At 47.8% G+C, this 24,352-nt stretch overlaps 1 protein-coding gene across 10 annotated transcripts in view; it reads left to right on the top strand.

Moving 5' to 3' along the window:
• Nucleotides 1–24,352, top strand: part of Dlgap4 (DLG associated protein 4) — a 177,716-nt gene that overhangs the window by 150,094 nt on the left and 3,270 nt on the right. For 7 of the 10 annotated variants that reach the window (XM_063248391.1, XM_063248393.1, XM_063248395.1 and 4 more), the window contains 4 exons: nt 9,266–9,627; nt 12,294–12,382; nt 12,924–13,336; nt 24,065–24,156. In XM_063248391.1, coding sequence (XP_063104461.1) covers nt 9,266–9,627; nt 12,294–12,382; nt 12,924–13,336; nt 24,065–24,156 — 956 coding nt within the window. Of the gene's footprint in view, nt 1–8,214; nt 8,255–9,265; nt 9,628–11,980; nt 12,061–12,293; nt 12,383–12,923; nt 13,337–24,064; nt 24,157–24,352 lie in introns of those variants that run through there. The other 3 variants (XM_013150297.3, XM_063248394.1, XM_063248398.1) reach the window with 3 other exon arrangements.

The following is a 24,352-nucleotide window of genomic DNA, read 5'->3' as shown; positions in this document are numbered from 1 at the left end:
TGTCTCCTTTATTGATTACCATAGTACCCACAAGAGATTGAACCATAATTTTAATGTGTCCTGTGTAGTCTGAGTCTATGACCCCCGGGACTACTATGAGACTCCGAAGGGCCGTGGAGGATCTCCCGATCACCAGACCCACGGAATTTTCGGGTAACGGTCCCTTAAAGGTGGTTTCAACCACTTGAACACCCATGTCAGGCACTAATATAAGTCTGGAGGCGACACTGAGGTCCACACCTGCTGACCCAGGGGTGGCCCTTGTTGAAGGCTGCCATCCTGAGCTGTCCCGTCTCTGGGGCGGGGGCCCGCCTGTGAAGGGGGCCCCCTCTGGCCGTTTTTTGGCCCTCTAGCATCTCGTCCACAAATACGGTTGCCCTGAGCATCAAAGACCGACCTACACTCCTCAGTTTTGTGTGATCCCCTCTTGCATCGCCCACAAACATATGGTTCTTCATTCCTAGGACGAGGCCTAGCATCTGCATTGTTTGGGCAATGACGTTTAATGTGTCCTGGCTCCCCGCAGGCAAAACACCCTTTAGCCTTACATTCCCCTTCTAACCCGCGAGGTCCCCTCTGCTGTACAGCCGCGGCCAGGAGAGCAGCCACTCCCGAGTTGGAGAGCGGCCCCCCTATCTCTCTACATATCCTAATCCAGGCGTTGAGGTCCTTGTTCTTATGAGGAGCTATCGCTGCCTTGCACTCCTTTGTACATTGCTCAAAAATCAGCTGCCTTACCAGCGGTCGAGCCACTCCCGGATCAGAAAATATCTTATCGGCAGCATCTTGCATTCGGGCCACAAAGTCAACAAATGGCTCTGTGGTACCCTGAATTATTTTTGAAAGACACAAGGAGGCTGTTCCGGCACCACTTACCTGCTTCCAGGCGCGGAGCCCTATGGCGTTGATTTGTTCATAGACAGCGCCGGGGAACTGAGTCTGATCATCAGCGTGCCGACCTTCTCCCATAAGCATTTCCTTGTTCCACCCCCGGTTTCCCCGACTGGCGTTTCTCTCAGCCTGCTCTGCAGAGAACTCTGCGTACCAGGCTCGCCAATCCAGGTAACTACCCGAGGGCAGACACGCCTTTGCCAGCTGAATCCAGTCCGCGGGGGTGAGGGGCCCAGAAGACAGGTTCTCCAGCATGGCAATGGTGTAAGGCGCAGTCGGCCCAAAGGTTGTAACTGCATTTTTAAGTTCTCTAATCTGCTTTATCTCAAAAGGCTCCCATGCATTACGTCCCTGGCCCATAGCTACTTGTACAGGAAATATCCCGTAGGGGCCACTATCTATCCCAGGTGGTGGATGTACCTCATGAGACAAACGTCCCCCCTGCCAAAGCCGCCTGTAAAAATACCGACCCGCCGGCGGCGGAGCATAAGACGGCAGCCATGATTGGGCGGAAAATGGGGGCCCGTGCATCACTTCCTGTTCTGGCGAAGGGGAAGGGAGCTCCCGGGCGGCCGCCTCACGGCGAGGGATCGCCTCCGGGAACAGCCCCCAAGGTGGGGCGGAAGGCTTCGCCTCCCTCTCGCACCAGGGAGCGCTCAGGAGCTCTCTACTCCTCCGCAGACCAAGTTGAGCGGAGCGCAATTCACGGCGCAACTCTGGGAAAGAACCCTGCGACTCCTTATCGAGCGACTTAGGCTCCTGACAGCTGGTCTCTTTGGCCTCCTTGCCATTCAACTTTCCCTCGTCCTCGGAGTCAGACGACTCCGAGGCTAGAGCCCCGTCCTTCTCCTTAGCATCTTTGTTCCCCTTGACGGGCCCCTCTCGGGAGCTCCCCGACTGGGCCTGCTCAAATACCCTGCGTACTTTTGTAAGCTCTTGAGAGCTTTCTCCACAACCACCCTCGCTCTTAGTGTTGCTACCTAGCATGTTTCCCATCTTTTAATATGTTACTCACCGCGTGAGGCCCAAGGAATCCGCCACTTACGCGTGAGCCTGAGGGGAGTCTAAAAGCCCTGTAGGTGCGCGCCACCCAGAGCCCAGGCTTATCCCCAACTCACCTGTCTCGAAGCTCTGTACTGGAGCGTTGTCCGCTGTCACGTCTCGGGGGTGATCAGTCCCCGTGCGGGCCTCCAAATGTCGATGTCGCTCCCGGCCGGCAGGAAGGACACACGACAAAGTCTGGCAGTGGACAACCTTTTCTTTTATTTTCCTTCTCCGTACAGCCTGCCCTGGGATCGCTCCCAGCCGAAGCCTCCTTTGGTCCGCTCCCCACGGCTCCTTCTAGGCTTCTACTTCCGGGCTTCTTCTTCCCCCCCAGGGGTGGCACCAGTATATATACGGATACAGTGTCCAATCATGTTAAAGTAAGCAAGGCAAGCTGATTGGCTAACATCATCAGTTGCCAGGCAGACTATATTGTTGAGCGGGTTGCTTACGCGGTAAGCAGGAAACTAACGTGCTCGATGGGAGGGGTAATCTACCTCAGGCTTTACTCTTCACTACAGGCCTCACGTCCGCCAAGTGAGGCGACCGGGCTCGGGGCTGCGGCTCCCAACAGGGTTGGTGTGATACAAGGGGAGTAGGGCAGTGCTCAGCCTTGGGTTTCATTCTTGGCCCAATACCGCCTTGCTGGAAGATAAGCAAAGGCAGATCACTTCACCTCTCTGTCAAATTGGGCAGTAGCAGGACGTACCTGGTGTGTCGTAGTTTTAAGGATTCACTTAGCTGTCCTACAGCTCGTCAATTTTCATTACTCGTGGCAGTTATATTCACAGTCAAAACAAATGCCAAACCATTGCTCCCACAGGAAATACAGGGCACTTGCAAGCCTCTGGTCACCTTGTTTTTGTAGCCAATCAGTATATAACATTGTTTTTGGAGGGATGAGTAGACATGGTCTTGCTGTAAAAGCCTAGGCTAGTCTTGAATTTGAAATCTTCCTGCCTCAGGCTCCTGAGTGCTGGGATTTCAGGCGTGTTCCACTATGCCTGGTTCTTAAAGACTACTTAATGTTGATTCATTAACATCAAACTCATGGCCAACAGCACTGTGTTCATGCTTGAATGAAGCATATCTAAACATGTATCTTTTCCACAAGACACATCTCAGCCCCTCTTCCACTTAGAATACCAGGCTGTACTTCAGCAATACTCTTAGAGCTATTTTTAAAGAGATCACCAACAAAACACAAAAGGGAAAGTGTAGCCCTAAATAGACTATGAAAAGGTTACTTGTTTACTGGGTAAGAGCTGAGAAGGGAGAAAACAAAGTGTTGCCTCATGGTACCTCAGCTATAGACTGTGTGGGGTCTATCACAAGTAAATCAAGTGAATGAACAAATAGTGAGGGTCAACTGCACGTGAAGTGCTTGCCCGGTGTGGCCCCAGTCAGTAAGGTTAGCTGTGCCCTCAGAATTGTTACCAAGAGTGCATCTTGGCTTCTGGGCAAGACTAAGGACAGGACCAGCTCCTTGAGCTTTGTGACTCTAGGGTGACATCTCATCTTTGTAAACCATTGGCTTCTGTGGATGTTGGCGGCCAAGGCAGACACAGACTCTGACAGCCCTGAATGCTCCCACTGAAAAGTTTGTTCAAAGTGTGCTAGGTAGTTTGTGGCACCAGTGAAAGATCCCAAATCAGTGGCGTGGTTGGATTCTGCAAAGGGCCAGGGTGGAAGGGGGACAGGAAGAGCAGGGCAGGAGTTGGGAGGCCAGAGAGCAGACGTGCGGGTAGTTTAGGACCAGGTGGCGTGGTCTGGGGGAGAAGGAAGGATGGAAGAGGAAGCTGGGAAGAGCACAGAGAGCTTAGGAAGATGTTGGCATGAGAAGTGCTGCCAGTCCATGGTGCTAACCTTTGAGGCACGGTGAGGAAGGTGGCACTCAGACTGCAACAGGGAGCTGTCAACAAATGGCTATGGAGGTCAGTCTGTGACTAATCCTGATCTAGCTACAAGGAATTCTTTCCCTGCTTCCCCTGCCTTATTTTGGGAGGAGGGGGTTGTGTATTGGGGCCCGGAAAGGAGAACCTTTGAGTTCTGTATTTACCACAGCTGCATGGTTGACAGGCTTCTCATTGAATGGGAGCGGGAATTAAATCTTACAGCCTTTGGTCCTTTCTCTGACAAAGCCAGAAAAGGGAGGTAGGGAGACCTGACTCTTTCTGAGGCCAGTCCTGTCCACTCCTTGGGCCTGGAATGGCCCTGGCTTCTGTAGGGCTTGCTGACACAGCTCCCACACTGTCAGTGGTCCATGGTATCCGTTCCTCTTGAGGACTCCAGGACCCTTCTCTAGTCTGCCCGCCAGGCTCACATACCTGGAGTCAGCAGGCATGAGAACTGCACTGGATCAAGTGCTGCCCAGCTTCCAAGGTACTTCTTGGGACTGTGGTCTCCAAAATCCTTCATAAAATGGAGTCCTAACTACTCCTGAGCATCTGAAGCTTTGGCCACCTTAAATACCTTGACATTATAAAACAAAATGTGAAAACAAATTCATTCTGACCAGATAGTTTATAAAATCTGGTGCAGTTCCATTTTTGCAGAAGTTAAGGGGGGAAAAAAAAAAAAAAAAAAAAAAAAAAAAACCTGGTGCAGAGGCAGAATAAGCCAGACCTGGTGGCGCACTCCTGCACATCCCAGTGCTCAGGAGGATGAGGCAGGAGGATTGCTATAAGTTTGAGACCAGCCTGGGCTACATAGTGTGTCCTAGGCCAGCCTGAACTGCATAGCAAGACCTTGTCTCAAAATAAATAAATAAAAATAAAGCAAAAGAAACCTCTGCTTCCAAGAAGCAAAGACTTAGGTTGTGGTGAGAGGGAGGCTAGACTAGAAGTCTGAGGCCAGGGCTGGCTGCAGGGTGCAGGGGGGCTGCATTGCACTGCTGGTTCCTTTCTGAGTGCTGGCATGAGGGACCTGCATGGCTGAGATTGGTGGGCAAGCATGCAGACTGCGGAGACAGGGTTCAGCATGCTGTTCCTTAGCAGGTGCTTCACTCAGGATCTTTGGGGGGAGAATTGTTTTTGTATTTGAAACAGCATCTCACTGTAGTTCAGGCTGACCTTGAGCTCACTACATACCATAGGCTTACAGGGAACTCATGCTGGTCCTCTTTCCTCAGTCTCCCAAGTCTAGGATTACAGGCGAGTGTCACCAAGCCTGGCAGGACCTTTGAAAATAGATACAAGGACCAGCAAGAGTTAGTCCTATATGTGTTGTAAACTGTGACACATTGAACATCTCCCCAGAGCAGGGACAGCAGCAAGCACAAGCTGGAGGATGCAGGGCTGCACAGTTACAGTACTTTGGGAGTTGGCTCCCTCTAAAGTTTAACATGTTACCACCGGTTTGAACTACCTCTGGTACATGCATGACTGTCCCATCTGGCATAACCACGTATGACTGTTCAAGCTAGCAGGAATGTGATGGAAATCAGAACTGCCCACCAGTGAGACATGAATTATGGCGCTGTTAAGAATTGTTAATTGGCAGGTGAAGGCTGTGCTCCCTCTGAGCTATGCACTGCACCACCAACGCACAGGGGACATGTTCAGTCAGGAACAACCTTGACTGTTCCAGCAGATACACAAAGAAATGAGAGAGGCAGACTCGACTCTGCCATGTTCAGAAAGAGCAGGATGGGTGGGCTAGCAGGAGAACAGAAAGCACAGGCGAAGGGGAAAAGGCGCATGTATGAGTGTGTGAGTGTATGGTGTGTTCATTTCTCTGAAACTGGAAGGCATCTATGGCCATACCACCCTGAATGTGCCTGGTCTCCTCTGAAACCAGAAGGGATGTGCTGAGGGAAGGGTGGCAACCAAGCGTAAGGGTCTCTGTAGAGGGGAAGAGACCTAGAACCTTGTATTAAAATGTTGAGAGCTTTTGCTGTAGCCAGATAGTCTTTGATTTTTGGCACCCAAAGGATTTCAGTGACAATAATGAAGTTTATTTTCTCGTTCAGCAAATGTTGATTGACAGCCTTCTGTGCTTGAGTCATTACCCTGGGCCTGTGCCAAAGTGGAGTTCACATCTCTGCCCCAGCCTGTAGCAAACAACAAGTAAATCCTTAGAGGAGCTGATGACGGATGGGAAAAGTGCTCTGATGGAGGTTCCTGAGCAGTGGAAGAGAATAGTGAGGGAAGGCCTTTCAAAGGAGGCGACACTAAACACTTGAGAAGTCAAGGGGAGGGGAGGCAAAGGGATGAGGCTCTGGCCTCTCTCTCTTGTATTTACAAGTGGGAAATGAGTGTCCTGTATGAGGCCAGTCCCCACCCCTGGCCCAGATCAGACAGATGCTACCCACTAGGAAAATCCTCTCTGCTACGCACACCATTTATCTGAGACAGAGAATCCAAGATAAGTTCGCTTTTCCTTTTATTACCTCTGACCTCCCCCCGCTATTCTGTGTGTGTGTGTGTGTGTGTGTGTGTGTGTGTGTGTGTGTGTGAGAGAGAGAGAGAGAGAGAGAGAAAGTGTTTTGAGACAGGTCTCACTGTGTAGTTCAGGCTGGTCTTGAGCTCCACACTATCTTTCTGCTTTAGCATCCCAAGTGCTGGGGTTACAGGCTTATGTCACCATGCCCAGTTTGACCTGGCCTCTTGCTAGTTCATTTTCCTCCTAGTGACCCACCAGCTGCTTCTGATAGGGGCTCAGGCCTCTGTGTACTTCAGTATGACCCTGGGCTTCTGAGCACTGAGACTAAAGTTTCATCATCTGTCCAGCCTGTGACCAGCCCCTTTGTCTCCTGGGAGAAGGAGCACCTCTGCCCTGACACATCCTGAGACCACTGCACACACTGACTCCTGATAGCCAGCATCAGCCCCATCCCATAGATAAGGACTGGATCCTAGGGGGGTCCTCAGCTGGGTTTTTTTTGTTTTTTTTTTTGTTTGTTTGTTTTTTGTTTTTTTTTTGTCTTTTTCCTTTTTATCGGTACCAGGGATCGAACTCACGACTGCCTGCTTTCAAGGCAGGCGCTTATGCCGCTGAGCTAAACCCCCAGCCCCTCTCAGCTGGGTTTGACTCCCCAACACTTAACTGCTGCTCCAATAAAGGGTAGTTCTTCTTTAAGCATTGCATTGTAAGCAATTGGAGGCTTCATTGTCCTGAGTCGGGGCAGAAAAATAATTAAAACCTGTATCCTTTGGGACCTTTAAGCCAAACAAATTCATGCTGAAATCATTTGAGTGACTCTTATTTGCTGGGCACTGGTGGTGTTTGGCTTGAACAACTCCCCTAAACATCCAGTTTATAGGGGAATCTATCCAGGGGCTTAGTGGGCAGTGGTAGAAATATGGCCCTGTTTTCTCTTGTCTAGACACCAACAGGACCATGCCATCCCCAGGCCAGGTTCAACCCGGCTTCTGTGGTATAGCCCATATCATCACTCTCTTTCTATACCTACAAGGAAACATAGTGCCACATAGCTAGGACAGGACAGGCAAGGCTAGAATTTGAACTCTGGCTTGCCGGTTCATATTACCTCTTGGCTGCTGGACCTTTAACACCAAAGGAATGATTCAAAGGGTAGAATTTTAGCCAAGTGCAGGCAAGGGATCCATAGAAGGGATCTTGCTTTCTATTGCAGTGATGGGAGACTACATCCAACTTTGAATAAAAGAATGGTTGGGAAAATGTTTTGAGTCTGCCATAGGCGTGTGAATATAGTGTGCCAATACCCATTAATAACTGTCCCACCTCTGCCCCCTAAACAGATGATGGTGCTGCAAAGGCCCAGATAGAGGACAAGCAAGAGGTTGCTTGAGGCAGAGCTGAGGCCTCACCCGTCTTGCCCCAGCGGTGAGATATTCACTGGGCTGCTCCCTGCTACTGGCTGCAGGGCCTAGCAGGATGCTATGCAGAGCGGTATACAGTGAAAGGCCTGAAATCTGCAGCCAGAATCTTGCCCAACTGGAAAAGGCCCAGGGCCTGGGGAGCAGAAAGGGGCTGTGTAGTCCAGCAGATTTGAGTGCCATGACCACTGGCAACTCTGGACACATTATCTAGCCTTTCTGAGCTTCATGTGCTTCAGTCATGAGCTGGGTATGACCGGTATCCATCCCTACCTTATGGAATGACTCAAGGATTAAATTATGAAGCCACACAGCTGCTGAGCATAGCTTAGTAAATGACCCAGCTTTGGGGTGTCAGCTTGTACATTGGGACCAACTAAACACAGCAGCTCTTCTTCTCTGGGTGAACTTGCCCCTTGTACAGGGAAGGTGTATTGGAGGATCATTCTTCTGAAGACCTAGGCACTGCCTGCTGTCTCCCCTGTGTCCAGAGATGTCCCACCCATGCTTTGTCCTTGGTAGGTAACCAGAGATTGCAGGTTTTCAGGGGAGGAGAGTGAGATGAGGTGAGAGGGGCAAGACAGGGTACAGTTAGCCCAGTCCTTGATGAAGTATTTGTCTTTGACCAGATAGGAAAGGATACCCACGTAGAAGTGGGAGGGAAGGCGGAAAAGATGCAGAGAGCACTGGCAGTTAAGTTTTGGGAAAGCTGGCTGTTGGTCAGGCCCTGCCCTTACAAATGCTGCATGACCAGAAGAGCACCTTCTGTGTCAGACTGCATCTAGGAAACAAGCAGCCAGCCTTTGATGTCCCGTGCCCTGCTGAGCACCAGGCTGGCCTAGTGGTGCTGTTCAGAGGTGACTCAGACAACATCCCATGGAAGTTTTTGATTGGACAAGGAGTCCAACCAGGCGTGATGGAATCATGGGGGCAGCAGACTAGTACAGAGTTTTCAGGGGAGGAGAGTGAGATGAGGTGAGAGGGGCAAGACAGGGTACAGTTAGCCCAGCCCTTGATAAAGTATTTGTCTTTGACCAGATGGGAAAGGATACCCACATAGAAGAAGTGGGGGGAAGGCGGAAAAGATGAAGGGAAGTCTTTCAGTGACTTTGAGGAAAGCAAGGTTAGCCATTAGCTGTCCTGAGCTCAGCTCTGTAATTCCCACCTTCTCTTGGTATGGATCAGGCTCTGCCTCAGCCTTGTGGCACCGTGCACCTGTGTAGCCCACGTCCTGACTGGACAAAACCATTTTGTGTGACTGTGAAATGGAAGGTGTTCTTGGATAATGTTGCACACACACACACACACACCCCCATTTGACCAGACCTCATGTTGGGCGTGGGTAGAGTGGAGGCCTGTGTGTATCTGTCTTGGTTGTTGCTGCGCTGACCATCATTATCTTGCTCTATAAGTCCTCACTGAGGAAATGGCTGAGGCCAGAGCTAGGCCAGGTGAGGCAGGGTCTCAGCCCTGTAGGGGGCTTGAGAGGTTTGGAGGCTTCACCTTCTCCCGTCTTCTCCCCCATGCAGGTTCATCATGTCTAGTGGCGTATAAGAAGACCCCACCACCGGTCCCTCCACGTACCACCTCAAAGCCATTCATCTCAGTCACAGTCCAGAGCAGTACTGAGTCTGCTCAGGACACCTACCTGGACAGCCAGGATCACAAGAGCGAGGTGACAAGCCAGTCAGGCCTGAGCAACTCATCGGACAGCCTGGACAGCAGTACCCGACCACCTAGCGTGACACGGGGTGGAGTTGTCCCCACCCCTGAAGCCCCGGAGCCACCCCCAAAACATGCAGCTCTGAAAAGCGATCAAGGGACGCTGACCAGCTCTGAGTCCCACTCCGAGACCATCCCCAAAAGGAAACTGTCATCAATAGGAATACAAGTAGGGACCTCTTTTGCATTGCCCTCGGTCGACTCCGTGCACCTGCCTGTGTGTAATTACATCTGGTGGAGGACCATTAGGTCTCCTGGGAGAATGTGGTCTCTTTCGAGGGGTACATCCCAAGTGGCTGACCCATATTTGACCCATAGCTACTCTGTCCCCACCCTCCATGCTGCAGAATCTGCAGCTGCAGCATACGTTGCCCCAGTGAATGTAGTTACACTCAGTCAGCCATCTCCTGTCCACTGTTTGCTGTCCACCGTCTGTCTGTCCACTCTACCCTTTGCCCTGCCAGCCCACCCCTGGGAGGTGGGGCTGGCCTAACATTTCTCTAATCCGACGCCAACTTGTGTATGGGAGCAAGCCATAGTCCTACTTGGCAGGGAGAGCAGCCTGAAGAATAGATGCTTATGGGCCAGTGGCCAGGGTCCAGGGCCCTTCACGGGGGCTGCTCAAGGGAACTCTGCCCAGAACCCTCTTGGGCCTTGAGGACAGGTAGGTGGCTTGAAGTACCAGGTTCATGTCAAATTGAGATGTGTGGTGCCAGTCCCATAGCCTCACTCCATAAGAAAGGATCCAAGCAAATGGCTCCCCAGGGTCACATGGCCCACACAGATCCTGCCAGAAACCAAGCTCACCGGATATCAGTAGCACTCAGCAGAGTGGTGCATCACCTTCCCCTCTGCTGCTGCAAGGCACCTCTTGCATGTAGCAAACATCAGTGGTCTGTCTTCTATTATAGTACCTGAGCAGGACAAACGCCCTGCCATATGATTTTTTGGGGTTTTTTTTTTTTTTTTTTTATCGGTACCAGGGATCGAACTCACGACTGCCTGCTTGTAAGGCAGGTGCTTATGCCGCTGAGCTAAATCCCAGCCAGTGCCATATAGTTTTTAAGAGCTGCTTTATGGGAGGCTGAGGCAGAAGGGTTGCAAGTTGAGGCCAAATTTTTAAAAAACTGTGGGATGTAATTCAGCATTCCCTGGTTTCATTTCCCAGTACAGTTCTGTGGGGACTTTTTGTTTTTGTGTTTTAAAGTATTGCTCTAAATCCAAAGTGAAAGGGCTCATTTTGCCTAGACAGAAAGTAAACTAAAATAGAGAAGTAGAGAACACTCAGGACAGTAAGGTAGACTGACTATAATGGACAGAGGCCTTGGGAAGGCAGAACCTTTCCAATTCCTGGGGTAGATCAAGGAGGACGCAGTGGGGCTGCAGGGCTGCAGTGCTCTCCAAATTTCACAGCCACCCCTGAGCAAGCGGATCATGGTCAAACCAATGACAGAGCAGTGAAATGTGGAAGGGACATGAGACACAGAGGCCACTGAATGGAATAGAGAAGGCTCATTGGCAATTCCTTGCCCTTGCCTGGATTTGTTTTCCCCAGGAAGGAGCTTTGGTTCGGATTTCCACACGTCCCATTTTTTGGACTCCATCCACCTCTGTCCAGCAGGCTTCTTCATCAGGGCCCATCCCTCCTTCTGCATACCTTCTCCAGATGGGATTCCTAGGAGCCAGGGGAACAGCCAGACTCTGGCCTTGGGCCCTGGCATGCAGGTCTTTGTTGGGGAGTCCACCCTCTTATTTGCCAACCGGATACTCTTATCTTCCCAGGAGACCTGAGAGAGAGTAAGGACCAGCCTTGATTCCTTCCATCCAGAACTGGCACTGGGATAAGGACTGTAGCTCTTGGGTGTCCCTTTCTCTGGCTTCCCCTGGTCCATATTCTCACCGCAGTTCCTTAGAGGTACAGCAGTGCTGTACTACCTGGGCTGAGGGCAAGTGAGGCTCCAGCCCTGCCCCAGAAAGCCCTTCTGGCCCCTGCATCTGTCCAAGATGCCAAGACACTGGAAAGTCTGTTTCTGAGGCTCCCCTGACCCCCCATCCTACCTCTTGGTGCCTCAAGTCCTCGGTCAAGCGTGGGTTCTGCCTCATTCTTGAGCTATGATGGGGATTGCTAACCTGGCTGTTCCATGATCAAGTGTCCTCAAGGGGCCCTAGGGCACTCCCCTTCGTAGAGTGAATATTAGCTGTGGAGCTGTCCCGTCCTCCCCATGGTCATCCAATGCTGAATGTAGCCTCATCTTGACCCAATGTGGTCAGGGTCCAGCAAGCTGGCTGTTGCCATAGTAGCAGTTGTAAAACCCAGAATCACTGTCCCTGGTTTGCCTCAGTCCAAGCGTCTCCAGCCTGCCCTTCCAGGCTTCAGCCTCAAGGTTGGGGGAGTGATCTTTGCCTCAGAACAGCCCCCCAGCTTCAACTACACCAGATAACGGCTGTGGCTTTGTGTGTGTGTGTGTTCTCTTTCTCTTTCGTCGTCCTTTTTTTTTTTCTTCTCTCTGATGCGTGTAAAGGAGAGGACTAGAAGGAACGGTTCCCACCTCTCGGAGGACAACGGACCCAAAGCGATCGATGTGATGGCACCCTCCTCAGAGTAGGGAAAGCCAGTCATCTCCACCCACACCCCTCCCGCCTTCGTGCGAATGAGCAGTGCCCGGCTTAACCTGGTCCGGCCTCGGGCCCACGTGCATTGTCTGCATGCCTCGTATCTGTCTGTCACACGTGTTTGCGTCGTCCCACTAATGTGAATTTCAGCGGCAAGTGTGGTGTTTGTTTTTTATTTTTGTCTTTGTCTCTGTGCCGTTGCTGTCATTGTCCTTCAATAAGGTTGACTGCATTCAGCCAGTGCCAAAAGAGGAGCCCAGTCCCGCTACCAAATTCCAGTCCATCGGGGTTCAGGTAGAGGACGACTGGCGGTAAGTCGGACAGAGGTGGCGGCTGCTTCTCCCCTCTCCTCTCCCTCCCTCTGCTCTCACCTCTCCTGCTCTCCCTAACCCACTTTTCCTTGCTGGATTTCTAATAACCAAGCTGGGTTTGGGGCACGGGTGGTGTGGCCCAGGAATGGGAGGCTGGGCAGGGGGTGGATGGGTGGACAAATGAGCACTTGCTCAGAGAGACCATTCAGCCCGGGGGGGCCAAAGCTGGGCTAGGACCATAGCCCCACTACCGTGATGTTGGTGGTCTTCCTGGCCCCACTGCAGTAAACAGGCAACCTTATGACCTTGTCCTTGTGTGTGTGTGTGTGTGTGGGTGTGTGTGGGTGGGTGTGGGTGGGATGTGGCAAGGGCTGAGCAGAGAATGAGATGGGGGCTGTGGGACCCGCTTCAGGCGCATGGTGAGCAGATGATGCATCTGTTTCTCTGTCTCCTGTGTGTCTGGGTCAAGTGGCTTCTGGTCTCCAGCCCTCTCGGTAATTCACTTTGTCCTGTCCCCACCCCATCCATCCCTCACCCACAGAAACAGCGCCCCCTCTCACAGTATGTCCTCCCGACGGGACACTGACTCAGACACCCAGGACGCTAACGACTCAAGCTGTAAGTCATCTGAGAGGAGCCTTCCAGACTGTACCCCTCATCCCAACTCCATCAGCATCGATGCTGGCCCTCGGCAGGCCCCCAAGATTGCCCAGATCAAGCGCAACCTCTCCTATGGAGACAACAGTGACCCTGCCCTAGAGGCGTCCTCACTGCCCCCGCCTGACCCCTGGCTTGAGACGACCTCCAGCTCCCCAGCAGAGCCAGCACAGCCAGGGGCCTGCCGCCGAGATGGCTACTGGTTCTTGAAGCTACTTCAGGCAGAAACAGAGCGGCTGGAAGGCTGGTGCTGCCAGATGGACAAGGAGACCAAAGAGAACAACCTCTCTGAAGAAGGTGGGTGCTGCAGGGATGATGCCCTGGGGCAAAGGGACAGGGATACCTGGCCGGTCTCCAGCTTTGGGCCAGCCAGCCTTGGAGCCTCTGAGTGGGAAGGGACTCGGGTCGTGCTGTTGGGCCAGTTTTTATGAGCTCATCTTTCGTCCTCTGCTTTCTGCTGACCACCCACCTACATAACCAAATGCTTTCCAGACAGCAGCTGCTAGTGTGAAGGCTGTGGGTACAGCCTCACCTGGATCACTTCCTGGCTTTTGTTTACTAATGGCTTGATTTTGGTCAAATTACTCTGAGCCTGTGTTTCCTAATTCCCTCTGAAACTGCACAAGCAGGTTGTCAGGTTTTGTGTGGTGATCAGTATAAAGGGCAAGCTGGGGTGCTGGACAGAGAAAGGTGATACATTCAGCCTTCAGTGACTCCTTATTAGGTGGTTAGTGGGTGGGCACCAGGATCTAACTGGGCCTCAACAGGCACGAGGATCGAAACATTAGTGAGGTACAAGTTTCCCTATTATGTTTCTAGCTATACAGTGGCTATTTCCAAAAATTCCCCAAAGAAATTAGTTTAGAACTAGGGGCCAGGTGTGGTTACGTCCCTGTAATCTCAGCTACTTAGGAGGCTGGGGCAGAAAGATCACAGCCTGGGAAGACTTTGTGTCTTAGTTTCTTATTGCCGAGACACAATATCCAGCATCTACAGCTTACAGAAGGAGAGGTTTATTTTGGCTCACAATTTGTAGAGGTTCATAGTCTCCAGGCAGGACAGTACGACAGAGGAGAACTAGCGTATGGCCTAGTGGCGGAAGCAGAGAGACATCAAAGGAGGGAGGGAGGGGGAGACCTTTCAGGCCATGCCCCCAGTGGCCCACCTCCTCCAACCAGGCTCCACCTCCCAACCTTACATTTGCTGTTAACTTATCAGTGAACTAATTCACTGATGTGTGCCCTATGATCAAGTCGCCTCCCCAAAGCCCCACCTATGAACATGTGAAGCTTGGGAGAACATCTAGATGTAAACTGTAACTCGTCTCATAAAATAAAAGGGCCAGGGGTGTAGCTCAGTACACCTAGAGCACTTGCCTAGCATATGGGAGGCCCTGGGTTCAATCCCTAGAGCAACAAAAAGAAAAGAAAAAGAAAAAAAAAGGAGAAACACAAAAAAGAGGCAGGCGCCTGGAAAGCTTTAGGTTCTCACCTTGCATAGACTGGTTCAGCCTGGGCTCCTCCTCCACAGAAGATTCTGAGAGGACAGGTTTCAGTGTCCAGTAGGATAGACCTGCAATTGAGGACTCAGAGTGCTTTGGAGTCACTATTTCCATTGTCTTCCAGGCCAGTTCCCTGCTTTGATGTCATACCCACTGGGGTTCAAGGAGCAACTAAATGTGCCTAATAACTTTTTACAATAAAATATTTTTAAAAATTAAACCAGAGGCAAGGATCAGAGAGCACCAAAGCTGTCTGACAGAAAACAGCCTCCTGCCCTCTTCTATTTATTTATTTATCGAGGTACCAGGAGTCAAACTCATGACCTTGCGCTTGCAGAGCAGGTACTGTGCTGCTGAGCTGTGTCTCTGGCCCTGTGCCCTTCTATTTCCTCTCCAAAATTAATTGTCATAATGTGTTGGTTTCCTGATAAAATAGATGATCTCCACCTCCCTGTCCCCACTTCCACATATGACCTCATGGGTTTTGGTTAAAAATCTCAGTTTACTCCCCGCACTCAGGAGGCTGAGGCAGGAGGATCATTGCAAGTTCGAGATCAGTCTGGGCTACAAAGTGAGCTCAAAATCAGCCTTAACTGCACAGCAAGACCCTGTCTCAAAAAAACAAAACAAAAACCTCAGTTTACTCTTATGTAAATAATATTTAATGTAGAACAGTATTACTGTTTTTTAATATTTTTTCTTAGAACAAAAGGTTATCTCACTGATATACATTCTATTTTCTAGATTGTTTTTTAAGTGTATCTCACTATTTTGCCCAGAACCTGTAATCTCAAATTTCCAGGCTTACATGGTAACCATCCTGCCTCAGCTCCACATGCCACCTCACCCAGCTTCACTTTCCAAATTTGTGTTTTTTGGGGGTTTTTTGGTACTGGAATTAAACCCAGGGCCTTCAGTATGCTAGGCAAGTGATCTGTCACAGAGCTATATTCCTAGCCCCTAAATTCTAACAATTTTTTTTACTTGTTCCACTAGATCTGCCAACTCTTGTCAATAAAATGTTCCACATTAGCTAACACATTAGCTAACCGCATGATTCCATATTCGTCACAGACCTCTTGACCTCCGCCCAAACCTGATTGAGTTGTTCTGCAGGCCTGCAGTCAGTTGCTGTCCCGAGACATCTGCTCACATCACCAGGGGCTGTCCTTGGCTGTTTGTCATAATGGGCATGGTCTTCTGTTTTCTTGGTTTTTGTCTTCTCGTTGTATTAGTGTACATCTTAAATTGGAAAGAACTTTCTGGAAACGTCGCATGTCTTTATTCAGACCTCACACAGTTTGGCTGGGTGTACAGTTGAAAATAATATAGATAATACGTATGTATGTATATGTGTGATATGTGTGGCTAGAGATGGATTTCAGTGGTAGGAGGCTTGCCTGGTATGCTTAAGGTCTACCATGCTCAAGGCTCTAGTGTCTAACATGCTTAAGCACTGCACATAAGTATATAAATATAAGAAAGTTTAAATATATACTAAATACAAAAATATAAAGTTGAAAATAATTTCCCCTCAGAATCTTAGCCACCATTATGTTTAGTTTCCAGTATTTCTGCTGAAAAGTTTGATGCTATTCTCCCCATTTTATATTTTTGTTTTATCTGGAAGCTTTTAGAATCTTCTTTAGCTCAGTGGCGTAAGTGCCTGCCTGGCAAACACAAGGTCGCAAGTTCGATCCCCAGCACCAAAAAAAAAAAAGAATCTTCACTCTGTGTCTTCTGGAATTCCTGAGTGCTGTGCCATAGAATGGTTCTTTTTTTCATTTGTTGTGCTAGCAATTAACTGGCTGGTTCTACTTGGTACTCAAGTCTTTTGTTCCGTAAAAACTAGTCCTGTGAGCTAGGTATGGTGGTGTGTCTGAAATCTCAGTACTCTGGGAGGCCAAGGCAGGAAGACTGAAAGTTTAAGCCCAGCCTGGGCAATCTGGCAAGACCCTGACTCAAGAAAAGGGCTAGGAATGTAGCTTAGTAAAAAGGCACTAGGTTCCGTCCCCAGCAACATATACGTACACATACGTGCACACACACTAATTTTCACAAATAATTCTGTCACTTCTGGTTGTTGATTTTTCCTCTCTGGAACTCCAGTCAGGTATTGGAATGATGAAATGACAGTGAGTCTCTCATCTTGTCTTTATGTTCTCCATACATTTAGGAAGGTTTTTCTTTTCCTTCCTTTTCTTCAGTTTTTGTTGTTGTTTTGAAACAAGTTCTCACTAAGTAAGTTGTCTAGGGGAGGCTCAATAGGATCCTTCTCCCTCAGCTTCCAGATTGCTGAGATTAACTTTGTACACCACCTGCCCAACTATCACTCGCTCTTTAATAGCTTTGTTTGCTTTGTGGTGCTGGGGGTGCTGCGGGTAGAACCCTGACCCTTTTGCCTGCTGTGCAAGCACTGTGCCACACATGCATGCTAAGCTCTGGATCAGCTTTATTGAGATAATTTATGTATCATGAAATTCATCCTTTTTAAGTATATAATTCAGTGAAATTTAGTACATTTACATTGCATTTTTAAGGGAATAAAAGTAATGAAACAAAACAGTGATAAGACAGTAGAAATTTTGCAGTAGTTACTGTATTGCATGTTATTGTCCTCTAAATAGTTGCTAGGCTTTAGGCTTGGAGCCAAACAATGCAGTTCTTCCAAATCAGCTGGTTGTTGGGGGCGGGGCTGGGGGGGGTGGCTGTTCTTTCCCCAGCCCGCAGGCCGGCTGGCTCACAGCTGAGGGCTTAGCTTCCTTCCTTCCTTCCTTTAGAACATTTTCATCTCTCTGAAAGGATAACCCATGCTCCCTCCATCCTTAGGCAGCCACTAGTCTACTTCCCATCTCTATAGATGTCTATTCTGGACATTTCATATATTGAGTTATACCTAATCTTTTGTGTCTGGCTCCTTGCCCATAGTGTGTTTCCAAGGCTAACCCATTTGAAATATGTATCAGAACTTCATTTTTGTTTCCAAAAGATTCCACTTTATAGATACACTGCATTTTAATTATACATTCATCTGATGACAGATATTTTGGGTCATGTCTTTTTTGGCTACTGTAAATGTTGCTAAGAATATTTGTGTACAAGTTTCAGTGTGGATAAATGTTTGTTCTTTTTGTGTAAACCTAGGAGTGGAACTGCTAGATCATAGGGTACTTCTGTGTTTAGCTTTTTCAGAAACTGAACTGTTTTCCCAAATAGCTGCACCATTTAACAGGAAAGGTGACTGGTACACATTTTTTGAAATTATGAACATGTTAATTTGATAAAATTAGGATAAAAAATGAGGCACTAAAAAGCCAACAGCAGCTCCCTGTGGAAGGGCTTGTTGAAAACATTTCATCACTGTGACCAGATGCCCGAGAGAGAAATACATGAGGAACAAAGGGTTATTTTTGTACATGGTTTTGGAAGTTCTAGTCTCTAGTCAGCTGGCTCCATCACTTCTGGTCTGTGGGCAGGAAGAGACACCGTGGTGGGGAAGGCCATAGCGCAGGAAGGCTGTTCACATTCTGCAGCTGGAAAGCAGGGAGAGCAAGTGCACTGTGGGAAGGGACTGAGGTCTGAACAGTCTCCAAGGCCGCATCCCGCCATCCCCCAGCCAGGCCGCACCTCCCATTCCGTTACCTCCAGTGGTGCTGTGACTCGATCTCAGCAGTGGATTCACCTACTGATGAAGTTGGGGTCCTCTTGATCCCGTTTTCTTGGAAACACCCACAGACACACTCAGAAGTGTACGTTATTAATTTCCCTGGGTATTTACCAGTCCAGTCAAGTAGATGATGAAGATTAACTATCATAGGCTTCTATGGACACTTTACCAGAATAAATACACATAAAGTAAAAATTATATCAGGATTACAAAAGAAACCATTTAACACTAATTAATAGTTATCAAAACAGTACATTTGTGAGACAGTATACTTGTAGTTCTTTAATAAGTAACAAGATAAATGCAGGTAATTACTGTTATCTCAAAGTAGTGATGACCATAAACAATATTTCGGTATAATCATGACAGTTATAATGTGGTAAGAAATGATCTGTGATCTTGACTGATGTCAGGCAGATCACTTGTACTACTAACATGAAACCTTAAAGAGCCATTTTGGTGGAACAGTGGTGGCAAGGGCAGGTAGCCTGATCGGAGCGAGTAACTGGGACCACAGGTAGAGAGCGCTGTGCAGAGTGTTCCTGTCCACTGGGACACAGAGTGGAGGGGAGCTGGGACAAAGAGGGCGGCTCATGGTGGGTTTGGTTTGGCTTTGAATAAAACAGTGTAAGCATGTTCATGTGCTGAAAATGAATTTATTAAGAGAAGGGAAATTTACTATACAGAAAAGGAGCAGCTTCTGGAGTTGCCCACAGATAGGGAAAAAGTAACAAAACTAATGCCCAGAAGAGAGCACGCACTGCACCGTTCCTCCATGTGACGGAAGCAGAGCGTGAGGGAGGCCTGGCAGGGGGAGCAGGGCATCATCTTGGAGCCAGGAGGTGTGGCAGAGCCTCTGGGGAGAGCACAGGAGGAGCAGTGTGGGAGGCTGCTGTCAGCGGCAATCAGAGAGGAGGCCTAGAGTAAATTTTTTTCATTTTAGTTACATTGTTTTGGCAGTGTATCTTTATCATGCCATGGCATTTGGCCACTTCTAAAATTCTGTCAAATTTGGCTTTGCTTACATTAAAGATTTGTTAAATACACCAACTTTAGAATTACATTCCTGGTTGAATGTTTAGTTTTTGTTTTGGTTTGGTTTTGTTTTTTGAAAGATCAGGTCTCACTGTGTAGTTTGGCCTGCCTTGAACTCACTGTGGTGTCCAGGCTGGCCTTGTACTCAAGGTGATTCCCCTGCCTCAGCTTCCCGAGTGCTGAGATCACAGACATGTGCCTCGCCTTCTTCCCAGTGAATGTTTAGCGAGCCATCCTTCTGTGGGAATGCGCGTTTTCCTGAGCACCTCACGCTGCGTGTTGTGCTAAGCAGCTTTCCTTTAGTCTTCCTGCTACAGCTCTTGGCATCCTTTACCTTCAGTCTTTCACTGTCCATTTCAGCCACATCTTGTAATCAGCAGGTATGATTACTTGGGTTTTAGGTTTTATCTGATTGGTTTCTATTTCAGAACTGTACAATGTAGGTCAAGTGTGGTGGCGCATACTTGTAATCCTAGCACTTGGGAGGCTGAGGCAGGAGAATTGCCGAGAGTTTAAGGCCAGCCTGTCCCTATCTTAAAAAATAAAAACAAAACCAAAAAACCAAAAAACTATACAACATGGCCTAATTTCTACATGAGTTTATTCCTACAAAAAGCTGGCAGAGTATTACCTTCTCTGGTACTGCAATGAGCAGTATCCTAAATGTTACACCTTTGCATCTCTTTGTAGTTTTACCCCATATGTATCTCAAAGGAATATTTTTGTTTTGCTTCTGAATTCTGTAGTAATAGAAGGATAGTGTATCTTTGTGAAGCTTACCTTTTTATTTTAAAGAAAAAATAAGTGGTACAAAATTTCAAAATAAGATTGTAGGAAATGGGCCACGGATTTGGCTCAGCAATGTAAGCGCCTGCCTGGCAAGCATAAGGTGGTGAGTTTGATCCCCAGTAGAAAGAAAGAAAGGGAAAGGGAGAGGGAGAGGGGGAGGGAGAGGGGGAGGGGAGGGAGAGGGGGAGGGGAGGGAGAGGGAGAGGGGAGGGGGGAGGGGGAGGGGAAAGGAGGCAGGGGGGAGGGAGGGGGAGAGAGAGAGAGAAAGAGAAAAGGAAGGAAAGAAGGAAGAAAGGAAAGGAAAGGAAGACTGTAGGAAAGTAACGATGGTTAGTACATAATGTTATCTTCAAAGTAGTTGCTCATATTACAACATACAGGCATGAAAAACTTAACAATATAGGTACAAAGCTTTCTTTTCAGTAACTTATATCTTAACTATGGTATGTGTGTGTGTGTATTCTTCTTTTCTCCTTCTGCCACATCCCAGTTTCTCTTTCCTGTGGAACAGTTTCTTCCCATTTCTTGTTTTTTCTTTCTTTCTTTTTTTTTTTTTTTTTTTTTAATTTTTATCGGTACCGGGGATCGAACTCACAACCACCTACTTGCAAGGCAGGTACTTATGCAGCTGAGCTAAATCCCCAGCCCCGAGGCTTGTTTTTTTCATTCAACACTATTTTTTGAGTTCACCCATGTTAATGCCTATTCCTACAGTTCATTCTTTTGATTTGTAGCAGTCTTTTGCATGAATACACCGTTACAGTCGATTCCACTGATGTACAGTACAATTGATTATAATTTGTTTTAATTTTTTTTCTTTTTGGCAGTGCTTTATATCCTCTTCCCCACCTCTACCTTCTTTTAGACAAGATCTCACTAAATTGCCCAGGCTGGTCTCAAATTTATAATCCTTCTGCCTCAGCCTCCTGGGATTATAGGCAGGCACTACCCTGTTTGGCTTGTTGTGAACATTTCTTTCATTCTTTTTTAAAATAATGAAATACGGGGGCTGGGGGTTTAGCTCAGCGGCATAAGCGCCTGCCTTGCAAGAAGGCAGTCGTGAGTTCGATCCCCGGTACCGATAAAAACGAAAAAGACCAAAAAAAAGAAATACAAGTCAATTAGTTAAAAAATGATAGAGAGCACTCTTCTATGAAAAATCCATTACAGAGGAATAATGAGACATACTAGAGATTGAGCCCAGGGCCTCACACGTGCTAGGCATACTCTTTACCATTGAGCTATACTGCTCACTCCAAGAAATACTCTACAGGCTATAAAACTCATCCCTCTAAGGATATACAATTCAGTGAATTTTATTACACACAGAATTATGTGACTGTCACTGTAGTTCTACAGCATTTTTACCATCCCAAAAAGAAACCTTGTACCCACTTAGCCATTATCTCTAATCTGTTTCCAATTCCCCAACTAGCTAAGTGCTAATCTACTGTATTCTTTATAGCATTGCATATTCTGGGTATTTCCTCTGAATGGAATCATAGTGTATGCTCTCTTGTGTTAGCTTTTTTGTCATGTTTTTTGAGTGTTATCCATGTTTTATATATTAGAACTTTGCTCTTTTAATTGCTGAATAATCTTATCATATGGCTGTATCATCAGCTGTACAGTGGATTATTCCACTTTTTGGCTAGTTTTTTAATTTATTGTTTGTGGTGCTCAGGTCTGAACTTGAGTCCCACATATGCTACCTAAGCACATGCTTTACCACAAAGCTATACCCCAGCCTGTTTTCAAATTTTTTTTGTTTGTTTGTTTTGTTTTGTTTTGTTTTGTTTTGTTTTTTGGTCTTTTTCCTTTTTATCGGTACTGGGGATCGAACTCATGACTGCCTGCTTGCAAGACAGGCACTTATGCCACTGAGCTAAATCCCCAGCCCCAGCCTATTATCAATTTTAATGAAATCTGGTTTATCACATTTTTGATACCAGATTTGAGAAACTATTTTCCTAGTCCAAAGTCATGCAAATTTATTCCTGCTTGTTCCCAGTACCTTATATTTAAGTCATTTTAATTGGCTTTTCTATGTGGGATATATTCACATTTGCAATATCCAGCCCCATTTGTTGAGTGAGGCACCATTCTTTCCCTGTTCCTGGCATCCTTATCACAGGTCAATTGACTGTAAATGTAAGGATTTCTGAACTTTCTGCTCCATAGCACTGCCGTACATGTGTATACTCACACCTGTACTGTGCTGTGACATTTGCTATAGCCTTGTAAAAAGTTTTGACATGGGAGAGTGACTTTGTTCTTCAAAGATAAATACAAGTTTTAAAAATTCATAGCCAGTGCTGGTCATGATGGCACATAGCTGTAGTTCAGCTACTATAAAGGGGCTGAGGTGGGAAGATCGCTTGAGCCACACACTGGGAGCCTGTGGTAAAAGGGTCAGAGTTTCAAGCCCCACCTGGGAAGTTTAGTAAATCCCTACCTCAAAATAAAAAAGGCTTGGGGCTGGGGATTTAGCGCAGCGCCTAAATAAGCGCCTGCCTTGCAAGCAGGCAGTCGTGAGTTGGATCCCCAGTACTGATAAAAAAAGGAAAAAGACCAAAAAATAAAAAATAAAAATAAAATAAAAAAGGGTGGGGATGCATCTCTGTACAAATACCCTGTAACATCTGTTTTTAGCTTCTATACTGATTCCTTTTCATTATTTCTCAGTGAGGTACTTCCTTATGAGCTCTTGCAAGTACAGTAGATGGTTGGCAGGAAGGGAAGACAGGTGCCCAGCTGAATTCTCTTGTCCTTTTCTTCACCGTCACACAATCACAGGACCACCTACAATACAAAGCCTGCACCAGGCGTGCTGGCACACACCTGTAATGCCAGCGTAATGCCAGCACTTGGGAAGCTGAGGCAGGGGATCACGTTGAGTTCATGGCCAGCGTGAGAATTACAAAGCCCGCACCCCGCCCTGGTTGTCCTTGGTGCTACTGTCCACACATTACTTTTATTTCATGTTTATATTTTGTTTGTGTGTGGTGTGGTGCTAGGGACTGAACCCCGGGCACCACTCACACCATGTAGAAAGCACAGGCCTCCCGCTGTGTCGGCCGCCTCTCCTCTACATCCAGGTGGGCTTCTGGGGAGATCTGCACTTCAATTTCTTGCTTGCTTTGCTTTCAGGAATTTCTGGTGGGCTGATACTATTTATGCCCCAACTTTAAAACTAGAAGTCATGCTAAAATACCAACTGTGTAATTCTGGGCTAAATGCTTTAGAGGATGTTTGTTTTTTAAATTCTTCAGCTGGATTCTTCAGTCATTTATGTTTTATTGAAGTTTCATTTCACATTTATGTTAATAATGAAAGTGCACAATTCCCGGCAGACTGACCTTCCTGCAGGGTTCCTGAAAAAAATTTTATCATCTTCCATGGCTATTTAAGTCTTTGGAACAGTCTCAATGCGCAACACAGGGGTTGTTTTTGAAGATTTTGTAAAAACCTTACCCACAAGGCAGTTGGTTCTGCCAAGAATCCCAGCACTGGGCTAGCTTCACTCACATACTGACCCAGAAGTCGAGGACAACTGAGCAAAAGTCCATTTCTGAATTTTGTTTTGTTGAGACACAGTCTCGCTATATAGTTTAGGCTGGCCTCGAACTCATTATATAAGACCGGGCTGGGCTCAAACCTGTGGCAGTCCCCCTGCCTCAACTTTCCAAGTGCTAGGATTAGAAACTGCATCACCATGCCCAGCTCTGGAATGATTTTTAACTTCTCAGTTTTGAAAAAAAAAATGCTTCATTTTCTGGCTTTTTAAATGCATCATAGCTTGTTTCTCTGGAAATTTTTTCCATTTATGCTCACTTTCCTAATTACCATAAAATGTTCTTAGGAACTAGAAAGAAAGTTCACTTTATCTGTATTGCTTCCGTCTCAGAATGGAGTGATGTGTAAAGGGAGCAGCAGCTGGCATCACCAAATGACTGATGTGCGTGACTTTGCTCTCACTGTATATCCTAGCAGCTGTGCTCAGCTGAGTTTTACTTTCCCCTCTCTCCCTCAGTCTTAGGAAAGGTCCTCAGTGCTGTGGGCAGTGCCCAGCTACTGATGTCCCAGAAATTCCAGCAGTTCCGGGGCCTCTGTGAGCAGAACTTGGTGAGTGTGGTGCTGCTTCTGGCACACAGAGCTTCCAGCCTTTGGCTGCCTGCCACAGCCCCTGGGATGGGGCCGCATGCCAGCGGGGCCTTCAGCCTCTGGGACCTCTTTGGTAGCAAGGGGATGGTGCTGCTTCTGTGTGGTGCTGGAAAGGCCAGGTACAGCCGTCCTAAACCAGGCTGCTGGACAGTGTAAA

This window comes from Cavia porcellus, unplaced genomic scaffold (genome assembly GCF_034190915.1).
Source record: "Cavia porcellus strain 051 isolate PalLab524CR breed Dunkin Hartley unplaced genomic scaffold, mCavPor4.1 scaffold_5, whole genome shotgun sequence".
Classification (NCBI taxonomy): Eukaryota; Metazoa; Chordata; class Mammalia; order Rodentia; family Caviidae; genus Cavia; species Cavia porcellus.
Note: the sequence above shows the minus strand (reverse complement) of the source record. Positions and strands in the feature narration are given on the sequence as shown.